An 18,512-nucleotide genomic window follows, 5' to 3' on the forward strand; every position below is an offset into this window, starting at 1 on the left:
CTTCCGTGAGCTAATGTGATGATGATGATGAAGATATTATTAACCCCTTAAACTTAGGGGTATGAAAAATAGATGTTGGCCATAGCTAAGAAACAACTTTTTTAAATAGCAACCAAAGTAAAAAAAGATTAATCTATAAAAATAAATAAAATAGGAGTGTCCGTTTGTAATATTAAAATAACCGCTTTTTACTAAATGTATACACGGTACATATACCAAAATACAATTTTTGTCTGTCTGTCTGTTTGTTCCGGCTAATCTCGGAAACGACTAGACCGATTTTGACGGGAATTTTACTTGCATATAGTTGATGTAATAAGGAATAACTTAGGCTACTCTTATTTGAGTTTTTTTTTTTATAACTGCGAACTGAACAATAATTATTTTGTTAAATTCCACGTAGACGAAGCCGCGGGCATAGCTAGTAATCAATATAATATATCAATCAGGAAAAAAAAAAACACATCACAACCAATCATTATCTTCAGTATGTAATTTATTTGCGATATTATCTTATCTGTGGGTATTAATTTATTACTAAAAATTATGCAAAATATAAATAAGTTAATAAGATAAAAGGGATTAAACGTGATAAAAATTATAAGTTTGTTCATATCTATCTTCAAATATATGAAGTGAAATATTGAAGATGTTTTAAAATCAGGAAATCCTTTCGCACGTCTTTATCACGCCTTTTGTAAAATTTACAATATTTTGTTCAATTTACAGCAAAAAAAAAAAAAACAAATCGCGTTCGCAATCTAAGATATATAAAAGATACAATAGAATTTAGATGCTCCTCCTCTGTTGAAGTCTGTTATTAACATAATGAAAACTGTGTGTTAAATTTAGTAAAAAATATTAAATTAATTGGTAGGGTGGAAAATTTTCGGTGGGCTAACTGAGGTAAACGGGTAACTGAGGTAGGGCACAGCAGGAATTTCCTGCTCACGATATGGAGCAGCCCCACTGGGGTAGTACCTCGACCTTACAGAAGATCACAGCAAAATAATATTGTTTTCAAGCAGTATTGTGTTCCTGTTGGTGAGTAAAGTGACCAGAGCTCCTGGGCGGATTGGGGATTGGGTCGGCAACGCGCTTGCGATGCTTCTGGTGTTGCAGGTGTCTATAAGCTACGGTAATCGCTTACCATCAGGTGAGCCGTACGCTTGTTTAGCGACCTAGTGACATAAAAAAAGGGGCTCCGGGCAGCAAAAAACTACGCTACGCCACTTGGTAGGACGCATTTTTTAGTAGTAGTAGTAGTAGTAGTAGACAGTATCCGCCAATGAAGTCAGACGTTATTTTCAGTGTATATTTTCCGAAAAATATATAAATCTTTAAAATTGTTATTTTTATTGAATGGTCTAAGATCCCAAGCTCACCTTTTTTAAGTTGTAAGTTGAAATAATTAATTAAATTGAATTACACTCTTTTACTCAGCTGTTATTAAATTTTACTCGTAAAGAAGAGATGCTAGAGTATTTTGTAAGGATAATACTTATACGTACAATTTACTATAGCTATACATTCACTATGATACACATTAATACTACTCTGTTGTATATATTTTGTCCATCAGAAAATAAGAAAGGTCTGCGGGAGCCAGGGATTTTACTATTGTTACCTACCTCTTAGAGAGGGAGAGGGCGCATCTGTGCTCGTGTTAACATTGGCTCTGTTATAAATAATTGTTTTTATGATATAATAGTTGTAAATTGAAGAGTAAAAGTGATAATTACGTGAAACAAGTTGTGAATTCACCGGACTAATGTTATGTGCTTGATAAATGTGATATTCACGAAGAAATATTCGAAAAAACAACCGAAATCTAAATCAGCACGAAACGCTTCGACTGGGGAATAATTTACGAAAATAACTTATAAAGACTAACATCAACACCTGTTACGCGAAATCCAGGAGAAGGATAAGTGTGAAAAACCGTATGTTTTGAAAATCTTGTTTATAGTATAATTTCAAATATAAACGGAAGGTAAAATAAAAATTACCGCCATCTAAAGATACCGTAATAGCGCCATCTATCGGGGAGTAGCGAAGATATCTGCAACAATAATAAAAACTCCTGCGCAACAACAGCTTCCAATAGAGGGCGTTAGTGGTACATAAACAATGGAAGAAGTCGTAAAAATTTTACAAAATATACAAGATGACATATCAAAGAATAAGCAAGAAATGAAAGAGATGGAACTAAATATTAAAGAATTTATAAATAGCAAAATAGATGAAAAATTTCTCATTTTCGAAACCAAAAATAAAGAGTTGGAAACAAAAATTGAACAACAACAAAAAACTATAGATATCTTAGATAAACAACTCAGAAGAAAAAACGTTATATTTTTTGGAATTGAAGAGAAAGAGAAAGGGTATGAAAGTTTACTCTCCATAGTGTTAGATATTATCAACAACCAGATGAAAATACCTTGCCAGAAATGGGAAATCGAACACGCTAATAGGATAGGAAAAAACACAGGTAAAATCAGGCCAGTAGTTGTCACAATAACAACAACAAGCAGGAAAATAGAGATACTTAAGAAGAAAAAATCGCTGAAGGATGCAAATATTTACCTAAAAGAAGATTTTCCGCCTAACGTGTTGCAAAAACGAAAAGAATTACAAGAAGACCTTAAACGCGAGCGCGAGTCAGGAAAAAGAGTAATTTTACGCTACGACAAAATTGTGACACTAAAAACACGCGAATCTGAAACCCGTACACCCACAGAAAGGAACAAAAATAAACGTCTTATGTCTATATCACCTGAAGAAACATTTAAGGAAACGGGAACAGAAAGCAGCAACGAAAGGACAAAACAAATAACTAAAAGAAACAAATCACAAACTATAACTAGCTTCTTACGCCCGTCGCAGCTGAACCTTAACGAACAGGCACCACCAACGGTTAATGCGAAAGATACTCAAAAAAACTAACTAGCGCCTCTGCAATTTTAACCTCTCTACCTTCTCCAAGCCGGCCGGTCACCGAGGAGAAGTCAGACCACTGCCTCCTAAACCACGATCAAAACCAAATCAAAAACAATAAAAATATAAACACAAGCAAAAAACAAAAATCACGAAATCTCTATATAGCCAGTATAAATGTAAGAACATTATTATTAGACAGCAGAATTGAAGAGTTAAGATACGCTGTTAAGTCAATAAAATGGGACATTATAGGTTTATGTGAAACAAGAAGAGAAAAAGAAACAATTGAAGAACACACCGATTTTATTTTGTTTCATACACCTGGGACGAAAGGAAGAAATGGAGTGGGATTCTTAATTAAAAAGTATTTAAAGAATGATATACTGAATATAAAAAGCTTTTCAGACCGTGTAGCGTTACTAGAAATACAAACATCTCACAACTCTACCTGGTCTTTTGTTCAATTATACGCCCCTACAGAGCAAAGCACTAAAGAAGATATTGAATATTTTTATAAAACAGTGCAATCGGCCTTGGACTCAATCCACACTAAAAATGTAATTTTGCTTGGTGATTTCAATGCAAAAATAGGAAAAGCTAAACAAAACGAAGGAAGAAATATAGGTAAATACTCATATGGGAAAAGAAGCTCTCACGGCGAAAGACTAGTACAATTCGCAGTCGAAAATGATTACTGCTTCATGAACAGCATGTTCCCAAGCAAACCACACAAAAAATGGACATGGCGATCCCCTAATAGTCAGCATTTTAACGAGATTGATTACATACTAACAAATCAATCCAACTGTATAAGGAAATTTGATATAATAAAAAACCTGAACTTCAATACTGACCACAGGATGATTAGATGCGAACTATCATTAACTTTAAAATCAAAAAGAAGAAAAATAAAATCCGTTGACTACACTAGGCAACAACTGACTATTTCAGCGGACGACACTAGCTACTGGGGAAATAAATTCATGGAAGCTGTTAATTCACATGTACAGGTACAAAACCAATACGACCAGCTAGAAATAGTGTTACAAGAATTTTTGAAACAACTGCCACGGAAAAACAAACATATAAACAAATATATAAATGATGAAACAGAAGTTCTCTTAAAACAGAGGAAAGAATTATATACAAAAAAGAGAACAAAAGAAGTAAAATCCGAAATATCAAGAATAAGCAAAAAAATTAATAGAAATATTTTACAGCAAAAAAAAGCAATACTACAAAGTACCTTCGAAAAATTCATAGAAAAGACAGGGGCTGTACGTAAAGCTTATAAAGAGTTAAGTGATAAGTCAGAGTGGACAGGAAAGTTGAAAAATAAACAGGGAATTATTCAATCACGACGTTCTGATATCATAAATGAAGCCACATACTTCTACAAAACGCTTTACACTGCCACAGGTAGTACCTTTTCCTTCCCAGCCACAAAATCGAACGAGTATCATAGAGCAGATTCCACTGCGGAGACACCAATCATTTTGATTTCAGAAATCGAACACGCAATAAAATCCCAAAAAAACGACAAGACCCCAGGAAGCGACAACATTACCAACGAAATCCTTAAAACATTATCCGATGTACTTTTGAAACCTCTTCAAGTATTATTCAATAATATACTTAGAACCGAAAATACACCAGACCAGTGGTCAAAAGCTACAATCATATTACTATTTAAAAAGGGGGATAGAAGTGATCTAAGAAACTATAGACCAATCAGTCTCATGTCTAATTTATACAAAATCTTTTCAAAAATCATATTAAGTAGGATAACAAGAACTTTAGAAGAACACCAACCGCGCGAACAAGCAGGTTTCCGTAAAAGCTATTCGACTATGGACCATATACAAGTTGTAACACAAGTAATTGAAAAAGCGAAGGAATATGGCAAGACTTTGTACATGTGCTTTATAGACTATACAAAAGCATTTGACTCTCTACATTTTGAAGCTATATGGATATCACTTACACAGCAAGGTGTCAACCAGAAATACGTCAACTTAATTAAAAATATATATACAAAATGTCTTGCTAAAGTGCGCCTAGAACGTGAAGGTACCGAATTCCCCGTACAAAAAGGAGTAAGGCAGGGAGACCCCCTCTCACCGAAACTGTTTTCAGCAGTACTCGAATCTATTTTCAGAAATCTAGATTGGGAATCAAAGGGAATAAAAATAGATGGAGAACTGCTGAACCACTTGCGTTTCGCGGACGACATTGTGGTATTCGCAGAAAGTGCTACCGAATTAGAAAGTATGTTAAATGAACTAACAATCGAAAGTCAAAAGGTGGGATTGTTAATGAATACGACGAAAACCAAAGTCTTGACCAATGGAGTCCCTCAAGATATTAGAGTAGAAAATGAAATAATTGAATATGTTAAAGAATATATATATTTAGGACAGCTAGTATCTTTTAAAAATAATACAGGAAAAGAAATAGAAAGAAGGATAACTCTAGCGTGGAAGAAATACTGGGGATTGAAAGAAATAATGAAAAACAATGATATTAATATAAGTATAAAGAAAAAACTGTACGAAATAGTGATATTACCATGCCTGACATATGGTTGCCAAACATGGTCACTGAGAAAAATGGACGAAGAAAAAATTACTATCTGTCAACGTAAAATGGAAAGAAGCATGCTTGGTCTAAAACTATTAGATAAGGTTAGCAACTTTATTATCAGGAATAAAACAAAAATGATAGACGTAAGGAAAAGAACAAGACTGCTCAAGTGGCATTGGGCAGGACACATCTGTAGGATGAATAATAACCGATGGACAAAACGCCTAACAGAATGGATACCAAGAGACAGGTCAAGGGAAAAAGGAAGACCAAGTAAAAGGTGGAGAGATATCTTTAACCAGAGATGTGGACCGCTATGGACACGGAAAGCACGGGAAAGGGATACATGGAAAGGTTTGGGAGAGGCCTACGCCGCAGAGGCGACTATTACTAATATTAATTAAGTTATATTATAAATATGTATAGGAATAAATTGTATAGCTTCAATATATAGGTTAGGTTAGGTTAATATATATTCATACATACATATGTTTGTACTAACAATAATTGAAATTTATTAGTAGTAGAAATAAAGGCTATTTTTATTTTATTTTATTTTATTTTATTTACCTACCTCTTATACAATAGTCTGGCTAATGAAAGTAGATACTGGAATAATTATGTTTGCTCGCAAACGAAAAAAAACCGACTTCAATTACATCGACGAGTAATACAACGTAGATCGACGAAAAAATAGTCAAGTAACTACGCGTTATCAAAGATTACTCAAAAAGTAGTTATCAGATCTCAATAAAATTTATATGTGACCACATGATAAACATCAGCTTTTGATTAAATTTAAAATTATCAAGATCGGTGTATCCAGTAAAAAGTTATTGCAGATTTTCGAGAGTTTCCCTCGATTTCTCTGGAATCCCATCATCAGATCCTAGTTTTTTTTTTATCATGGTACCAAACTAGGGATATCTCCTTTCCAACAAAAAAAGAATTATCAAAATCGGTACATCCAGTAGAAAGTTATGCGGTATAATACAACGTAGATCGACGAAAAAAGCGTCAAGTAAAAACGCATTATTAGATATAGCTCGAAAAGTTATTGTTAGATACCAAATGACACATACCACCTTTCGATTAAAAGGAAATTTGTCCAAATCGCTCCACCCAGTCAAAAGTTCTGAAATAACATACATAAAAAAAATACAGTCGAATTGAGAACCTCCTGCTTTTTTGGAAGTCGGTTAAAAAACGCGGTATAGTTAAAAAAACACACCTTGGCAACTTCAAACACGCGCCATCTTGTGCCATCTTGTTTATTTGTTGTTTTTTAAAGTATTACCGTACTCGGATTCTGATTCTTCCCAATCTCTGTTAAAATTGCCAAAATTTGTTATTGTTTATAGCAAGATTTATGTTGCTGAGTATTTATATTGTTCTAAATTCTAATTGTGTTTTCAGACGTAGTTATTGGATTAATTAAGGTTTTGAATGGCGTTAATATTATTTATATTTGAATCTTAGTAGGTTTCCGCTAGATATTCCCCAATTCAAGAGGTAATATACTCGATGGTGGAAACCCTACAGACCCTACAGTGTTGTCATTTAAAAAATATGCAAAAAAATTGAGTATCTCCTTTTGTTAGCCAGAATATAGTGTCGTTGTTGTCAAGTACCTATACGACACACTACACAAAATGTTTTTTTTTTATCTGAAAACAAGGAATGTATAGGTAATCTGTGAACTTATAGAAGTCTGTGGTAAAAATGTAGTGTTATTTATTGTCACAGTTTATTATGAATTCAAAAAGTGTTAGCAAAACAATTTTAATTCTTAATTTTATATAAGGTTATTTTATCAGTAGATTAGTGATTCAAATAAAAAGCCTTTCATTAAGCATTTCAAAATGGGTGAAGCATACTTCAACTTAAAAAGAAAACTCGACGAGCTTGGTTATAACAGTTCCTTGCCTGTAGAGGCAGTCCCATTAGTCGAGTGTATATTTGCTGATTTATTGCAAACAACCCGGAGTTTACAGCATTATATGGATCTTTCGAAAGAGGCCCTAATGCAAAGAGATGAACTGATGAAAGAAGCGGAGCCATATAAATGTGATAATATTAAACTTATTCACGAAAATAATCAGCTCCATCGCGATGTTATTCAACTAAAGGAAGAAAATCTTAAAATAACTAAAGAAAGTCAAAGAAAGCTTAAAACTTTAAGTGAGGAAATTGCAAAAAAAGAAACATTAATAACTAAGCTGCAACATGATTTAAGAGATTTAAGTTTAAGGAGTCTTTGTGCCGACACTTTAAGCAGCCGTAACAAAACGAAAAGAAAAGACGGGGGTGATTGTTATATGTCTAAAATATGTATGTGTAATGAAAAAAATCTTTCCGCTGACAAGGATGTTTTAGAATTAAAGAAATCTATCCAGTCATTATTAGAAAAAAATAATGAATATTGTGATGAAATTGCCCTTCTGAAAAATCAAATTGAGCATAGGGATAGCGAAATTATTAGGTTAAATATTCTTTTAGAAGGTGGCAGACCTCTAGCAGCGGTAAATAATGACTTTTATACACACAAACCAGATAGCAAAATAGAAAAATTGATGAGACAAATTAACGATTTACAAAATGCAAATGATGATATGAAAAAAGAATTGGAAAAAAGTTTAGAAAAGCAGCATGAAGCAATGCTTCGTGCATTATCGTTAGCAGATAAGAATAAAGCCTTACAAGAGGAACTACAAAAGGTTGACAAATTAGCATTGAAAGTAGAGGATGATTGTAATAAACGATTAGCATCAATGATGAATGAGTTAAACTTTATGCAAACTAGAATAGAAGGACTTACTTTAAAAAACTCGGAACTAGAGAGAGAATTATCACAAAGATGCCTCAGAAATTATTCACCACATGCTCAGGAGTCTTTGGTTATAGCATTAAAAGAAAAAGATGCTTTGCAAAAGGAAATAAAAGATTTAGTTGATCTCAATAAAAGTTTACAAGACAAAATATTATCCTTGTCTGAAGTTAACAGTAACTTTACCGCAAGGCTTAAAATTAATGAAGATAGTCCTAAATGTAGTGTTAAGGATGAATTAAAAAAGCTTTTTGCAGATGAAAGGAAAAATTATGAGACATACATTAATGATATACAACAGAAATTAACAGAAGCATTGAATCTTTTTAATGAAAAAGCTAGTAAAATTGATGATGCTAAAACTAAAACAAACATTCCACCTAATAATGCTTTTATAAAAGATTTGCATAACAAGTTATGTGAAAGTGAACAAAAAATTCTTATGTTAAGAAAAGAAAATGACGACTTAAGAAATAAAGCTTTAAACCAAAATGATTGTAATAAACATAATTATCAAGATATAATAAGTCACCTTAATGCAGAAAATGCTGAATTGTCTAAGGAAAATATTTCACTAAGTCAACAATTAAGTCAATACAGGGCAATAAACCAAGCATCAAACATTAGAGGTGATTCCAGCAAAGAAGAAATACAAAAGTTTCAAGCAAAAATTGAAGAAATGAAGAAAGAAATACAGTTATTAAGAAAAGACAAACAAGAATATAACCAACGATATAAAGATGCATTAGATTTATCAGACAGGCTGAGGAGAGATTTGGCACTTAAACAAAGGGAATTAGAAAATTTAGAAGAGGAAAACTGCTCCTATAAAATGACAAATAGAACTGGAAAAGCATCTGCTGAACAATTAAAAGATGAATGTAACTTTTTGAGAAAACAAATAAAGAAAATGCAGACGGATATTATAAAAGAAAAAACATTAGCTAGTCAAATTAAAAACATTCAACTTGAAACTGAAAGAAGTAGTACTGAGATACAAAATGAGCTCCTATCCACACAGAAAAAGTTAAGTTTGTCTAAAGACACAGTTGATACCTTACAAAAGAAATGTAACGATCTACAATCAGAAATAATTAATTTAAAAAGTGATAAATTAAACTTAATTGATAATATTAAATCAATGGATAAAGATCGTGATAAACTTGTTATTGATTTAGACAATAAAACAGAAAATATCAGTATTTTGGAACAAAAAATAAAGTCACAAACATTTGAAATAAGTAAATTAGAAAGTGAAATCTCTGAATTAAAAAGGAAACTTAATTTTAATAAGGTAAATGAACATAGGGTTGCGGACTATGAGTCACAAATTAATTTCTTAAATGGAGAAATCAAAAGAATATCTCAGCAATATGATACGGCTATAATAGAAAACAAACATTTGCAAAATAGTTTAGCAGATGTTAATGGTGTTTTAAAACTTACAAAAATGGAACTAGAAAAGTCAAAAAAGGATGTTGAAGGCTTAAAACAGCAACTGCAACATTATGTGGCAGAAATAAGACGGATTGAGGATCTTCTATCTCAGAAAGAAGCTGAAAGATCTGATATGTTAGAGCAGTTTGCAAGTTTATCCGTAGAAGCAAATATTTTGGAAAATAATAATCACTCTTTGGAAAGTGAATCTGCTTCAAAAACAATTCAACTGCAAACATATGTGAATCAAATTCAACATTTAGAAGAAAAGCTTGTTGAAAAAGATAATATAATTGATAGTCAATCAGCTCGTATTGCTTCAATGACTTGTAAAATAAATGCATTACAAAATGAAATGAAACTAATAACAGAAGAAAAAATTATTCTAGAACAAAATGTTTCATACCTCAAACAGATGTGTGGTGATTTGAAGTCAAGTAATGAAAACAATACCATAAGTTTAAAAGATACCAATTCAGAATTGAAATTGTATGAAGATAGAATAAAAAATCTTTCAAATATCAAATCTAAATTGGAATCTGAGAAAGAAGAATTAAGAGACAATTTAATGACCACAGAGAAACTCTTATCAAATGCACGAAAGGAAATTATTGAATTAAAATTGGCATTACAAGATGCCACGAGTGAAACGAAGTCACTGAATGAGCGTGTATGTAGCCTCACAACGCAGATGGAATCAAAAATTGACGAGGTGAAAAAATTTACATTTTTATTTTTATATGTACATAGTTATATTGATCCTAAATTTCTTTTTAACTTGGTTTCAGAATGTTCTATCAAGGGAACATCTAGAACTACCACTGATGTTAGAAGAAACCATCCATGAACTGAGCAATGAAGATGACGATAGTGGTAGATATAATCTGCCACATAAAAACCTTACTAAATATTCACACAGTAGTACTTTATAAATAATTCATTTCCTCATGAAGTACATAATATAAATTAATAATCTATGTGTGGATGTTGTTCACAAGTGTTACAATATTTAAAATATTAGAACACTATTTTTGTAAATTGTTTTGCTGTTATTGTGATATTAAAATGAAGTCTATTCAATATTCAGAATTTATTATTGAATATGTTCAGTGTTATTCCGTCTCTTATATATCTTATCTAAAATAAAAACACATTTGGAATGCGACTTAATACATGCGATTTAATAGCAATTAATATGTTCATAATGTAAATAAGAACAATATTATTTTTATATGAAAACCAATTTTATTTTATTTTTTGTTTTTACAATGAAAAACATACATTTCAGTAATACATATAAAATTTATGAACTACATAATTTACACTGTTTCATTTACTATTATTTATATTTATTAGATTACTATTTCAACACACCTAAATTGAATAAATTTTATGAATCTACACTTTAATATTTTTATTTAAACAGAAGAATCAACCAAGTTATTTTGGCTGTCTTGTAAAATGTTAATACAATGATTGTAAGTATCCAGCCAAGTATTTGAAGTGAAATATTTGAACTGTCCATCTATTTTTAACTTAAAAAGAAATCTTGTACATATAGGAATTCTGTAATGCATTAACTTAGAGTAATACCATTATATCCCATGATAAGTACAATACAATTCTAAACAAAAAATATAATAAAGAATATACACAAGAAATATACAAATAAAAAATGTCTTCATCATTTGCAATAATTTTGATTAATATTTACAAGTATATTTGAAAAGGACATTGCACTTATTTTTAAAGCTTTAACAATTGCTATCACAAGAAATGTGCCTTTTTTTTTCAAATAAAATCGGTGGGGGTTTTCTAACACTAATTACTGACACCTCATTTAATTGCTATGTGGAATAAATATTATATAGTTTTTTTGAATTAATTTGTTCTTTCTTACATCAGTTGTACCCTAATACCTATATAACATAAATACAATTTTTTCAAAGTGAAAATGAATACTAGCATTGTTATAAACATTATTAGGGATTGTAATTTTAAACAGTTTTTCTGAAACTATGGAATGCACATCAAAATTTATACCTATCAAAGTTATCAAAAGCACTTCATTAATTTTAATCATCAGTCAATTTTTTAAATAAGTATTTACAAAGTGACATTGTAACTGAAATCTATATTGATTTTTGTAACAAATAAATTCATGGCCAAGATTGACCTAGCATCTGCAAGATTTATACACTTATGAAAACATTGATGGTTTACAATATTTATCAAGTCCTTTACAGTAGGAGTATTTAACATCTACAATATGCAAATCAAACATCAATGATGAATGAAATATACCACTACAAAAAAAGCAAGCATATAGTGTATAATAATGAGTATTTCCATATTTATATATTATAATTATGATGCAAACATATTAAGAAACCATGCAAAACTCAGCACCATTCCTTAAAATCTCTTCACCGTTTAACACTATTGTAATTGACATAGCTATTTATTTGAACATACTTGTTCACAATATTTTATAAATAGTAGTGATGTGTTATGCTATTACAAAGTAGCTAATATTCTTGTGAAGCCAATACCAGCTCCTAGTATAGTCTGTCCTATGCCCCATACCATGGCGTGTATGGGAGGCATAGCTAGATTAGCAGCTCGATAAATAAACGCAATAGCAGCACTAGTTGCCACTCCTGATGTCACAGGACTCACCACACCCATCACTATTAATAACACTGGAAAAAACTTCCCATACTTGTGCTTCCTAAGAGTGCCAAAGGCAACAAGTGCCGCACAAGTATGAACAAAGGCAGAGGAGCACAATGACCACAGAAACACGGGATACCACATTTCACCAAAAGTATCTAATGGATCCCCTGGAGTCAATTTCAATATATCAACAAACGAATCAAACTCTGATACTCGAAATTCCGACAACATGTCATACATGTTGTCCCAAAAAGTTTAATGCTTTCAGGCATCGGGGCAGTTGTAATCACGATCTTGTTAATGAAACAATAAGAATCTAAGCTAGGTATAGTTGTTTTGTATAGATTTTAGTTCACTCTACACTGGTCGTTTAACACATAGAGCTATACCAATATATAATATCATTTATAAACACTAATAACAAAATGTTCGATTAATCGATTATGTTTAACTTTTCGATTATATTTTCGACTTTGATAATTTTTCGTTGTATCCTTCTGACATTAATACATTTATATTATGTTGTTTTAAAATTTATCCCCAATAGGGAAAGGCAAAGGACTATAATCCATACAGCCTAGTCTGAATTTGTAAGTTTCGTTCTGATATATCAAAAGGCCGGAGCCAAGTCTGAAGTAACTTTATTGTTCTTCTGATTCGATGACTGGTAGAGTAAGGCCGAAACCAAGTCTGAAATTTCATATTTTCGTCTACTCTTCTTTGTCTATAAGTGATAGGCGAGGTCGAAACCAAGTCTGTAATAGGCCGAAGCCTGAAATATCAAAATAAAATTTCACATCCGATGAATGAAGGTCCTGATCCTGTTTCAAATATCATTAATAGTATTGCAAATAAATTCAAATATACTAGTATAGTTATCCAAATTAGTCAATAAATCTTGTGTATTGCGCGGGACATTTTTTGGTCCAGAAGTTGATAACAAGTTGGCTATAAATAAGAGGCGTTCCAGATTAAAAGCGGAGCATTCAAAAAATATGTGATCTAAAGACTGTGTAGAGTTGTTGGTGCAATGTGGGCAAACGGGCGATGAGATGATACGCATACGATTCAAATGTGCATTAAATCTGCAATGTCCAAATCTCAAGCGGCATAATATTGTATAATATTTTCTGCTTCTATGTTGATGCGATTTAGTAAACCAAGGACTTTTTCCAATATCTTGATTTATCTGAGCATACCAAGATCCTTTTCTTAACAAGGTTTGTCGCCAAAGATCACGCCAATCAGATAGGATTTTTGATTTAATAGCAACTAATAGATCAGTGTATGGTACGGCAACATTCTCATCAACAGGGCTGCCGCTGTCACTGTCAACAATTGAACGTGCCAGAAAGTCCACATGTTCATTTCCCCTTACTCCTATATGTGAAGGTGTCCACAATAATTTGATGTTGTAGTTTCTTCTGGATAGTTGATAAAGGAGATGTCTTATTTCTAAAATGATGAAGTTTGTATTAGCACTGAATTGATAATTATCTAAAGCCTTTAGAACGCTCATACTGTCAGTAATGATCAGCCAATATTGATTAGTTTGTTTTTTAATGAATTCTAGGGCAGCAGTAATTGCTAGAGCTTCAGCTGTAAATATTGATATCTCCTTTTTCAATCTGACGCCTTGGCCAAACTTCAGATGAGGTACATAATAGGCCATGGAAACATTTATATCATTTTTTGATCCATCTGTGTAAACTTGTTTGAACTTATCAGAGTATTGTGCTATGAGGTTGTAAACTTCCTGGCGCTCTTTTAGCTTATGGTCAATAATAATATCGATTTGATTAATAAGACAGTCAAACTCCTTTTCGTAACACATCCAATTGCTAGAACTGTGTATTTTGTGTTGGTTATTTAGATTTAACATGAATGAATATTCGAAGAGAATAAATGGGTTATTAGAAGTTAATGGAGCATTTACAGGATATTTACTATGTAAGTAATTAAGCTTTTTAATTAGAGGATGATTACTAATGGAAAACAGTTTTAGCAAAAAACAGTATTTCAAATATTTAAATCTAAGGTGTAAAGGGGAAATGTTGCACTCGACCTGTAACGAATTAATTGGGGTTGTTTTCATGGCGCCAGTGATAAGTCTCAGGCTGTGATTTTGAATAATATTTAATTTGTTAACCAACTTGTCGTTAGCAGAAAAACATAGAAATCCATATTCAAAATGACTGCGTACAAGAGATTTATATAGGGTAAGAAGGATTTTTGGATCAGAACCCCAATATGTTTTTGCAAGAGACTTTAAAATATTAAGAGCCTTAAGAGCTCTATCAACTATGTGGTCTACATATTTGTTCCATGATAAGTTATTCATGAATATAACACCTAAAAATTTAACTTCATTTGTGATAAGAAGAGATATATTATTATAGTTTATTTTAATTCTTTCAGACCCTACTTTATTAAAAACTATGACTTTAGACTTTTCAAAGCTAATGTCCAATGCAAGATAATTAAAATAAGAATTTAATTTAACTAAAGCTTCGTTTAACTTAAGATTTAGGGTAGTTATATTATTACTAGAACAATAGACTACCAAATCATCAGCAAACTGTAAATTGTATATATGAGAGCCTAGAATTAAGTTTAATCTATGTATATAAAGTGTGAAAATCAATGGACTCAAAATGCTACCTTGACATGTACCTTTATGAGAAAGCCTTGGACCAATAAGTCTATTATTATACTTAACAAATACCTTCCTACTGTGCAAAAAATTAAAAATCCATTGTATAACTTTTACAGGTAAACCAATCGCAGCTAATTCCGTGGATAGAATATGATGGTTAACATTATTAAAGGCTCCAACTACATCGAAGAAAACTCCAGCGAGAGCTTGCTTTGATTGTATAGCATTATAAATATCAAGATGTAAGTGAGCAATGCTCTCCCTTGAAGACCTGCCTCTTCTAAAACCAAACTGATTAGAAGGTAAAATATGATTAGACTCTATGAAATGTTCCAATCTTTGTTTTAAAAGTTGTTCAAATATTTTTCCCATGCAAGAAGTCAATGCTATAGGTCTATATGAATCAAAGTTAAACTTGTCCTTGTTGGGTTTTAAGATAGGTACTAAACAATCAACCTTCCAATCCATAGGAATAAGATTATGCTCCCAAAGAAGATTCAGGATATTTAATAAAATTAGTTTAGATTGAGAAGACAGGTGTTTAAGCATTTTATATGAAATGTAGTCAAGGCCAGGTGTAGAGTCTTTTCTGGATGAAATAGCAGAATTTAATTCGACAATGGTAAAAGATTTTATAATAAAATTTTGATTAGGAAGAATATGGCAGAAAGAATTAAGATTAAAGGCTGGCTCTACAGTATCTGGAGTATATTTTTTGAGAAAATCAAAGATCCAAGAATAGTCAGAGTTGTTATGGGAAGGTGGAGAATAGCTTTTGTTAAATTTTCGCATATACGTCCAAATGACTGATATAGGAGTCGATCTGTTAAATTGTTCACAAAGTTTTATCCAACTGTTTCTTCTCTCATTTCTGATAATATATTTTTTGGTGGCTTGTAGTCTTTTAAAATTAATGTAATTAGCCTCAGTGGGATCAGATTTAAAAGTCAAATAAGCGTTTTTGCTATTTAATACGGCTTTGGTGCAATTGAAATTCCACCAAGGAAGAAGTTTTTTTTTTTTATTTAAGTTAGAAGGAGAGCATGAAGATAAAGCTGTATTAACCAAAGAGTGCTTAGAAATAGAAGATGATTTCCACAGTGCTGAGTGTAAAATATCTGTAAATTTTGTGTAGTTATGAAGGGGGTCTTGTGTATCAAGAGAAAATTCAGTGAGCAATAGTTGGACATTTAAATTATAAATGTTCCAATCAACGTTGTTCAGGTTAGGGAAGCAGGGTAGTGAGCTACTATTGGGAATAGGAGTGGCATTGTAATGATTGTTATTAAGTAAAATTTTTGTGATTACAGGAAAGTGGTAGCTGCCTAAGGGATCGTCATGTACTGACCAGTCACACTCTAGAGCCAATGAAGGTGATACTATGGTTAAGTCAAGAGCATTCTGTCTCCATATGTGCGAACCAACAGTGGTCATACTTCCGTCATTAAGTATAACCAAATTATTGTTATTGATAGACTCTAGAATGTCTTTGCCTCGACAATTAGAAGTAGAACAGCCCCAGGCTGAGTTTAGGCCATTAAAATCTCCTGCTAGGAAGATTGGTTCTGGTAAACTTTTAATTAACCTGTCTAGTTTAGATTTAGAAAAAGCAGGATTGCAATTAGTTGGACTGTAAAAGCTTATGATAGTAAGTTCTTTGTTGCTAGAGTATTTTATACGAACAACAACATTTTGAATGGAGTCATCATAAAAAGTATCAATTTTAGAATAAGAAATAGAGCTATGTATTAATATGGCTACGCCATTGTGGGTGTTTCCTGAATCAAGACGAATTACATTGTAATGACGTATCTTAAATTTTTGACAAGGCTTTAACCAAGTCTCACAAATTAACGCAATGTGAATATTTTTGTCCAAAAGGAAATAATTAAAAATATGTTGATTGTGTAGAATACTCTGAGCATTCCATTGCACAATATTTAAAGTATCCATAAAGTACAAATTATTTATTAGTAACCTTTTTTAATGTATCTTGCAGGACATTTTTAATATTTTGGGAAGAGATAGGTATTTCATTATTTTTGTTTAGTGTTATAAGTTTTACTAAAGCTTCTGTAATAGATTTGAGTATTATTTCGGAATTTAAAAGAGATAAGAACTGATCAGTTTTGTTTAATGATGGAAAGTGAGAGCTGTTTAAAACATCAACAAAGCTTTTTTTCTGAAATTTATCTCTGTTAAGCTGGATTTTTTCTTTTTTAACAGGGCATGCAGGGGATATGGCAATGTGATTGCCAGAGCAGTGACAGCAACTGGCTGCAGTATAAGGAGTCTGACAATCTTTAAAATTGTGACCTTCGCCACAAATGCTGCATCTTTGTGAATTTTTACAGAATTTTGCAATATGACCATATCTTAAACACTTTAGACACTGCTTTACTGGCGGGATGTACTGCCGTACTTCGAACCGCCAGCTGTTGAGGTCCACACTATCTGGTAAATTGGGACAGGAAAAGGTTATAGAAATTGTTTTTGTGGGGATTAATTTTATTTCTCCATTTTCTCTTACACGTCGCATAAATCTACGTATAGATATAATATTTTTCGTGCTAGTTAGAGCTGAATATATTTCTTTATTGGATAATTCTATAGGCACATGAGAAATTACCCCAGTGACCTCTGTAGCGGCAGCCGGAAGGGAAGCTTTAAGTTTGTACCCATCAAGATATTTTTTGTTGCCTAAGACCGCGTTAGCAAAAGCAGGTCTATCAAAGATAACTCCAACTTTACTTTTATTAATGCGTTTTAGTTGTTTCACGCCTTTATTATATTTTTTTATGCTATTAGCGAGTGTCATCATGTCTCTTGTTCCGATTGGCTTGTCAGCCTCTGTACTCTCCAGGAATACAATATAGTCAAAATTACCCCCGTTCTCAGGGTAGTGCCGCACGTAATCGGCTACCCGAAACGGGGCATACCTTTCGGCGTCTGTTAGCTCAACAGATTTTATGGACTCGGAGTCGGAGCTCAACGAGTCGTCCTCAGCGTTATCTTCCTCCTTCTTTTTCCTTTTCTTACTTCTCCCCATCTCTTGATTAATTTATAAGTATTTATTTATAAAAAACTCCAGTGAATGAATTATAAAATAAATAAAATATTTTTGAAAAAAAAAGACCGCCTTTTCACTTCAAAGTTCCCGCGCTTTTTCCTACATTTATATTATATTAATTTGACATTATGTGACACTTTTCAGTGTTACCAGAAACTTTTGCCCGTCTGATCGACACAGTACCGTGAAATTATCGTATTTTCGGAACAATTATCGTACACCCAAAAAAAAATTTCAAATTCAAGTTTTCAAGTAAATTACATTGAACGCTGTTTTTAAATTTCAATCGACCAAAAAAAAGTTCGTTGCGTAATACTGAACAA

At 32.1% G+C, this 18,512-nt stretch overlaps 3 protein-coding genes across 3 annotated transcripts; 2 read left to right on the forward strand and 1 right to left on the reverse strand.

The window, feature by feature from the left end:
- The first annotated feature begins 2,130 nt into the window (after nt 1-2,130).
- LOC123659397 lies at nt 2,131-2,946 on the forward strand. The gene has a single exon (XM_045594613.1). The coding sequence runs from the start codon at nt 2,131-2,133 to the stop codon at nt 2,944-2,946; it is 816 nt and encodes a 271-aa protein (XP_045450569.1).
- Nucleotides 2,947-7,238: 4,292 nt separating this feature from the next.
- On the forward strand, nt 7,239-11,190 carry LOC123659570 (centrosomal protein of 135 kDa). Its single transcript, XM_045594773.1, has 2 exons — nt 7,239-10,499; nt 10,576-11,190. Exons 1-2 carry the CDS (start codon nt 7,386-7,388, stop codon nt 10,717-10,719), a joined length of 3,258 nt encoding a protein of 1,085 aa, XP_045450729.1. The 5' UTR covers nt 7,239-7,385; the 3' UTR covers nt 10,720-11,190.
- A 1,114-nt stretch (nt 11,191-12,304) lies between these two features.
- On the reverse strand, nt 12,305-12,703 carry LOC123659522 (transmembrane protein 170A). Its single transcript, XM_045594732.1, has one exon. The coding sequence runs from the start codon at nt 12,701-12,703 to the stop codon at nt 12,305-12,307; it is 399 nt and encodes a 132-aa protein (XP_045450688.1).
- Between the last annotated feature and the right edge of the window lie 5,809 nt (nt 12,704-18,512).

This window comes from Melitaea cinxia, chromosome 14, assembly GCF_905220565.1.
Source record: "Melitaea cinxia chromosome 14, ilMelCinx1.1, whole genome shotgun sequence".
In the NCBI taxonomy this organism is placed as follows: Eukaryota; Metazoa; Arthropoda; class Insecta; order Lepidoptera; family Nymphalidae; genus Melitaea; species Melitaea cinxia.

Bases quoted from the DNA above. Each gene is read 5' to 3' on its own strand.
- LOC123659570 (XM_045594773.1), top strand. From the start codon at position 7,386: ATGGGTGAAGCATACTTCAACTTAAAAAGAAAACTCGACGAGCTTGGT. The intron at 10,500-10,575 runs GTGAAAAAATTT...ACTTGGTTTCAG, and splicing joins TGGAATCAAAAATTGACGAG to AATGTTCTATCAAGGGAACA.
- LOC123659397 (XM_045594613.1), top strand. From the start codon at position 2,131: ATGGAAGAAGTCGTAAAAATTTTACAAAATATACAAGATGACATATCA.
- LOC123659522 (XM_045594732.1), bottom strand. From the start codon at position 12,703: ATGTATGACATGTTGTCGGAATTTCGAGTATCAGAGTTTGATTCGTTT.